Raw genomic sequence first — 5,923 nt, forward strand, 5'->3', positions numbered from 1 at the left:
CCCCAGGGCAGCCCCCCCCCATGCAAACAGACCTGAGGGTGAGTCCCTTGAGGAAGTTGATGCAGACCTTGCTGCCCACGACAGTGGCCTCAGGGTAGAGGTCCAGCACCTGGAGGGTTGGGGTGGATCGGATGGGGCAACGTGTGGTGCGGGCTGAGTGGGTTGTGTATAATCAGTGCTTTGGGCGGATTGCATGTGGTGGACGGGCTGCATTTGTTGGTGGACTGCACTGTGCTCTGTGCAAACAGGGTGCGTTGAGGAGTGTTTCGCAGGGGGGATGCGCCGACATGACGAGTGGCCGCCCCGGCGTGCCTCTGGGCTGCGAGCGGGCGGGCTCGACCCGCGATGCCCGCAGCGAACCCTGGCAGCAAACCCCTGGCTGCTGCGCCTGTGCCGGCCCCCACGACCAACCCGGCCCCGCCCTCTCGAACTGCGCCTCAACCAAAGAGGGGGCCAGGCCACGCCTTCCCCTGCCCTCTGTATATGCGCGCGTGTGCTCGCGCACATGCGCGCAAACACACACATGCACACACACATGCGCACACACACACAGACACACACACACACACACACACACACCTCCTCACAGTCACCCACTCACCGCAGGGACCAAGAAGGAGTGGTCGGGCTCAGTGTGGCTGACCACAATGTAGTCGATGCCGCGGCCGGCTGCCGCCAGCTGGTCCTTCAGAGTCTGTACACGCGCGCGCATGTATGTGTGTGTGCGTGTGTGTGATGGTGGGTGCGGCGAATGGCAAGGGTGCAGACATTGCAGCGGCGCGCAGCCGCGTGCGTCTTTGGTGCAGCTACAGGGGGGTAGGGGCGCTGCGTCGGGCGGGGCCCGTGAATTGAGGGGTCGAGGGCTGAGAGCGGCGCAGGGTTTGTTTGCTGTGGCGTGCTGGGGAGGGGCAATTTCCAGGGGGAAGGGAGTGCCGCAGAACGGGCCCGCACACATGAACGCTCGCACACGTGCCATCACAACAAGGCAGGGGCAGGCCCGGCCGGCACCGTTTGCCGCGGCCTCGTGGCTCGCGGCCCAGGCAGGGCACGCCCCCTGCGCTCCGTTGTTTGGAGAACTTTTTGAGCACCATCAACCCTTGGACGTGAAGGGCTCACCTGGATGTACAGACGGCTGAACTTCTCATGGCTGCGCCGCAGGGCAGACGGTTTTGGGGGGAGCACAATGGGGGCCATGCATTGTCGGGATGCAAGGGCCAAGCGTTGTGCCGGCGGCCGCCGCTCGGACAAGCAGGCGCGCCCCCGGCCCCTGCCGCTCTCAGCGTGCAGCATCCGGCCCCCCGCCCCGCCCGCGGCGCCTGGGAGCGTCCCCCATCCCGTCGCCCGTGCGACGGCGCCGCCCACCTGGCATCAATCAGCGCCGTGTAGTCATCGCCAAAGATGATGTATGAGTTGTAGGTGGTGCCCTTCTCAAGGCTGCGTTGAGCGGTGAGGGGGGCGGGGTCCGTTCCTTGTTGGGGGTGGGGGGTCGCGAGCTGTTGGGGGCGTTGGGCAGCTGGGTCGGGGAAACATGACCGTCGCCCCATTGTGCGGCCGCCTGCGCACGCTCTCTAAGCACGCCTGCCGGAACGCTGCGGCGGCGGCGGCCGCGCCGGCCCGCAGGACTGCCGCCGCGCCGCCAAGCCCTAGCGCTCAACATTCCCAGAACCAGCGCCAGAGCCAGCGCCCCGCGGTGGCTTCCCTGCTTCCCGACGGCAGGCAGCGCCGCGCGGTGCCGCCACGGCAACGCCCGCCATCCCGCCACCTTAACGCGCCGTAGTGCTGGTTTTCGCCCATGGCAGGGTCTGCTCTTCGGCCGCCCTTACTGTGCGCCCCGAAGGTCCCACACACCGCCACCGCCACTGCCCGGCAGCTGCGCATGCGCAACATTTTGTGATTTCGCCAGGTCGGCGGCGTCACCCACCCAAACTCAATATCAAAGCGGTCCCTGTCGTAGTCCAGGGACCGGATTGCGACAGTGTTCTCGGCCAGCTGGAACACCTGGGTCTGCAGCCGCTTCTCCTTTTGATACATCTCCACCGCGGACATCATGATCGTGCCGGGCTCCTGCACCGCGACCGCCGCGGCGCCGACCGCGCGCGGCACGCCCGACGCCGAGGCGGCGACGGCGACGGAGGGGGCGCGGGAGCGCGGGGCGCGGCAGGAAGGCGCGGGGCGGGGGACGGGGGCCTGCCCGAGGGCCGAGGGGAGGGGGCGAACGGGCGGAGGGCGGCGCGCGGCGCCAGCAGCGTGTGGGAGGCATGGGGTGGCGCGCTCGCCAATGGTGCGCGGGGCAGGCTGCTGCTGGCGAGCGCAGCTGTTGCAGAGAAAGCGACTGTTCATGGCGCAGGTATGGCCGCTGCCGTAACCCACCTTGAGGCTCGGGAGGGGAGTTCCCCTCGAGATGGCCCCGCTCGAGAGTGCACGCCCAGTCTGCATGCTGCCAAACGCACTCATGATGTATACGACACCAATTGGAGCAGCGACGACACCGTTTGTCAAGCACAGATCACCACCACTCCGTGCTGAGCACTTGAAGTACGGTAGAGGCTTTCGTCAGGAAACCGGTCTGCGGTCACGGGCTGGAAACATTGACAGGTAAAAGCACGATGTGGTATGCGTTACAACCATGCCAAGCCCGACTGAAGCTACACAATCCAAGCATGAGCACTACTGTGAGCCACACTGCGTCGCCTCAGGTGCCAGCTCAACCGCGCTGTCGCTCATCGCGCACCAGACTCATGCACGTCCAAAGCGCCCTGCGCTTCACATCATGTCCACGGCCGGCACGTCGGGCATGTCCTCGACATACGAGTCATCCTCCAGCCCGTCCGGCAGCCCCTCGCCCTCCTCCCCGGTCGCAACCTCCATCACGCCCCCCTCCCCCGCCCCCTCGGCGCCCGCCCCCTGCTCCTTGGCCGCCGGCTCGCCCCCAAGCGCCACAAATTGCGCGGCCAGCGCCTCGGGGCTGTGCTTTGCGGGGTCGTAGCCGCGCTCGTCGGGCTCTGGCACCGGGTCATGCCAGTAGTCCTTGGCCAGGATGGCCCACACAGGGGTTGCCTGCGCGGCGTCCTCGATTGTGATACCCTCCGGCCTTGAATGGTTGGATTCATAAGCAAAGCAGGGAGCGGGGTTGGGCGGGGGATGGCACGAGTGAGGGCAGGGTGGGGAGGGAGGGGAGATGCCTGACTGGACATGCGCAGGGCACGCACACGTGTCGGCCACCCGCCGGCGCTGCTGGCGGCCTCCTGGCGCTTTGGGCACATGCGTTTGAGGGCACACACAACCACTGTCGCGGCAAACCTTGCTGCACTGACAAGCGGTCACCTTACCCCAGCGCACACACTAGGCAAAAGCAAGCACGCATGTCTGCGCACACACTTACACACACTCTAATTCTCTCTCATATGCACACACACACACACATACACACGCACCTGATCCTCAGGATGGGGGTGTCGATGTTCTCGTGCACCGTCGTCACCGGGGCGCGCGACAGCACGCGGCTGGCGGCGTCAAACATGTACAGCGACGTCATGTCCATGCTGCGGGGCTCCAACGTGGCGACGCCTACAAAGTACATTTTCAGGACCTGGAAAAAAAGGAAGTTCGCGCAGTTGCGCCGCAATTAAGGGATTGATTGCAAGGGAGGGGATCAGCGTAGCTGTTGAGAGGTGGCTTCAGGAGTGAAAAGAGTGGATTGTGAGGAGACTGGGAAGCAGCTGCACGCACCAACCATGCTTGTGGTGCACGCGGGGCCCTGATGGAGCGGGGCCACGCGCCACCGCATAGGGCCGCCATGCCACGACAGAGCTGCAAAGCCACCCCGCCCCGCCGCGCAAGCCGGCAAGCCCTTCCTGACGGCCCGCGCGCAGCGCAGTCTCGCCTCGTCCCCCGCGCCCGCCGCAACGCCCGGGGCGCGCGCCCACCCGTGAGGAGGGGTCCTTGTTTCTCAGCAGGTCTCCGCTGCCGAGCTCGGCCCAGGGGATGCACTGGAAGCGCGCAGGCGCGGCCGGCAGGTTGCCGTCGTCGGCGCAGCGGTTGAAGAGGTCAGACTGCGAGCGGGCGCCGCGGGAGGGTGGGGGCGGGGCAGGGGGGTTTGACCGCCGGTCAAACGTTCGTCAAGGTACGAGGAGTGGCAGTCCAAAGCGCAAAAAATATGGCGATTGAGTTTTGAATTCAGAGTTTTCCGCATGGGTGCGGGGAGGCTCGAAGCTGGGAGAACGAATCGACCGCCCCGAAGGCACAATTGAGCAGACATCAAGGGGCGGCTGACGCACATGTCGAGGTACCAAGGGCCGGCCTGGGCAGGCGTGCAGGGCGGGTCTGGGCAGGCGCCGTGCAGCAGGCTGCGCGCGTTGCAGGCGCGTTCGCCGTGCCCGCCACCGCAAACGCGGCGCGCCCCACGCGCCCCTGTTCCCGCAGCCCACCTTCTCATCAAAGACAAAGCTGTCCCGCAGGTCGTAGAGGCCGTCGGCCGTCTCAGCCACCAGCAGGTCGCAGCCGTCCTAGGGAGGGCGCCGACAGCAAAAGGGTCAGATCGCCGACGCCCGTCGCTCTCCAGAGCGGCGGGTGGCTGTTAAAAGCCGGATCGCTAGAGCTGAGACGCCGCCCGCTGCGGGCGCCCGCAGTGACGAGCGTCTGCGAGGCCGGCGGCCCAGCAGGAACCAGGGATGAAAGTAGTCATTCCGGGAGGACAAGTTAGGTGGCGCTATGCGGCGGGGCGACCCAAGGCGTATCAAGAAACCAACCATCTTGAACGACGTGTAACCCGCCCTGTTGCTGGTCAGCCGCTGCGCGTCCGCCACGCTGAGGGCTGTCAAGCGGTCCTCCTCAGTGCGCGGCGCCGCAACCTCCGGAGTGACGTCCTCAATTTCCACCTGAGAGGCATCCGGCCGGCAGGGGCAGGGAGGGTGCGACAGGCCGAGCACGGGTCAGGAGGCACCAGAGGGGTATGGCAGGTCGGGGGTGGGTCGCCGCGGGACGGATGGAGGAGGATGGCAGTGGTTGAGGGGGCGCCGATCGTGCAGTGTGTTTCGAGGCAGGCCAGCCGCGCCATGCAGAACGACAGACTGCGGGCAGCAGGCACGGGGGCCGCCCTGCACCAGCGGCTGCGTCGCCGACGCGCCTCGCGCGTTTGCAGCCCCGGAGGGTGCGCCCCTGCCAACCCGTCAGGCAGCAGCCGAGGGCACCAGCACGCGGCCTGCACGATCGTCCGGCCCCCAGCTGCCGGAACCCCGGGCTCATGGCCCCGTGCCCACCTCGACCGAGGAGGGGTCGATGCGTCCGAGGCGCCGCTGCTCCTTGAGCAAGAGGTCTTCTGGGGTGGGTGTCAAGTCCTGGAGGGGGGGGGGGTGACAACGTTTGAGAGGGTGAGAGGCTTGGAGGATGTGAGGCGTGTGAGACGGTGCGGGCGGGATGGTGACGTTGCGAGGGGGGCGCCGGGGCGTCAGCGCGGCGTGAGAGAGTAAGAGCAGCGCGCGCCCAGGCCGCTGCCACGCAGCCGTGCTGCCCGTGCTGCCAATACGCGCTTCACCTTCTAGCCTCCAGAAGGGGCAAACCAGAGCTGAGCCGCGGAAACAGCATGCCGGCCTGCGGCTGGCTACACAGCTGCAGACGACAGCTCATAGCCAGGGGCTCGCGTACCCGGCAGCGATTGCCTGTTTGACTTGCCAGTAGCGCAGCAAAAGTTGCGGCCACAACACCCAATCAACACCAAGAGTGGGGCTCTTTGCGCAAACGCAACCACACACACACACACACACACTCTCTCACACTCTCACAAACGCCCGCACACACACATACGGCACTCACACACACACACTCTCCCTCTCTCTTCCTTCCTCTGTCTCTGTCTCGCTCCCTTTCTTTCTCCCTCCCAGACTCTGCCGCTTCATACAGTAATGTGACAAGCATTGCCCCAACC

At 66.4% G+C, this 5,923-nt stretch overlaps 2 protein-coding genes across 2 annotated transcripts; both read right to left on the reverse strand.

Annotated features, from left to right (window-relative positions):
- Positions 1–589: 589 nt before the first annotated feature.
- Positions 590–2,436, reverse strand: MNEG_13130 (Putative diflavin flavoprotein A 2; the record flags this gene model as incomplete). Its single annotated transcript, XM_014038397.1, has 5 exons — positions 590–694; positions 1,117–1,147; positions 1,363–1,434; positions 1,922–2,187; positions 2,371–2,436. 5 exons carry the CDS (start codon positions 2,434–2,436, stop codon positions 590–592), a joined length of 540 nt encoding a protein of 179 aa, XP_013893851.1.
- Positions 2,437–2,763: 327 nt separating this feature from the next.
- Positions 2,764–4,751, reverse strand: MNEG_13131 (hypothetical protein; the record flags this gene model as incomplete). The annotated part of the gene is made up of 5 exons (XM_014038398.1): positions 2,764–3,091; positions 3,435–3,589; positions 3,927–4,052; positions 4,428–4,505; positions 4,749–4,751. The coding sequence occupies 5 exons, from the start codon at positions 4,749–4,751 to the stop codon at positions 2,764–2,766; spliced, it is 690 nt and encodes a 229-aa protein (XP_013893852.1).
- Between the last annotated feature and the right edge of the window lie 1,172 nt (positions 4,752–5,923).

The sequence above is a fragment of the Monoraphidium neglectum genome (assembly GCF_000611645.1).
Source record: "Monoraphidium neglectum strain SAG 48.87 unplaced genomic scaffold scaffold03642, whole genome shotgun sequence".
In the NCBI taxonomy this organism is placed as follows: Eukaryota; Viridiplantae; Chlorophyta; class Chlorophyceae; order Sphaeropleales; family Selenastraceae; genus Monoraphidium; species Monoraphidium neglectum.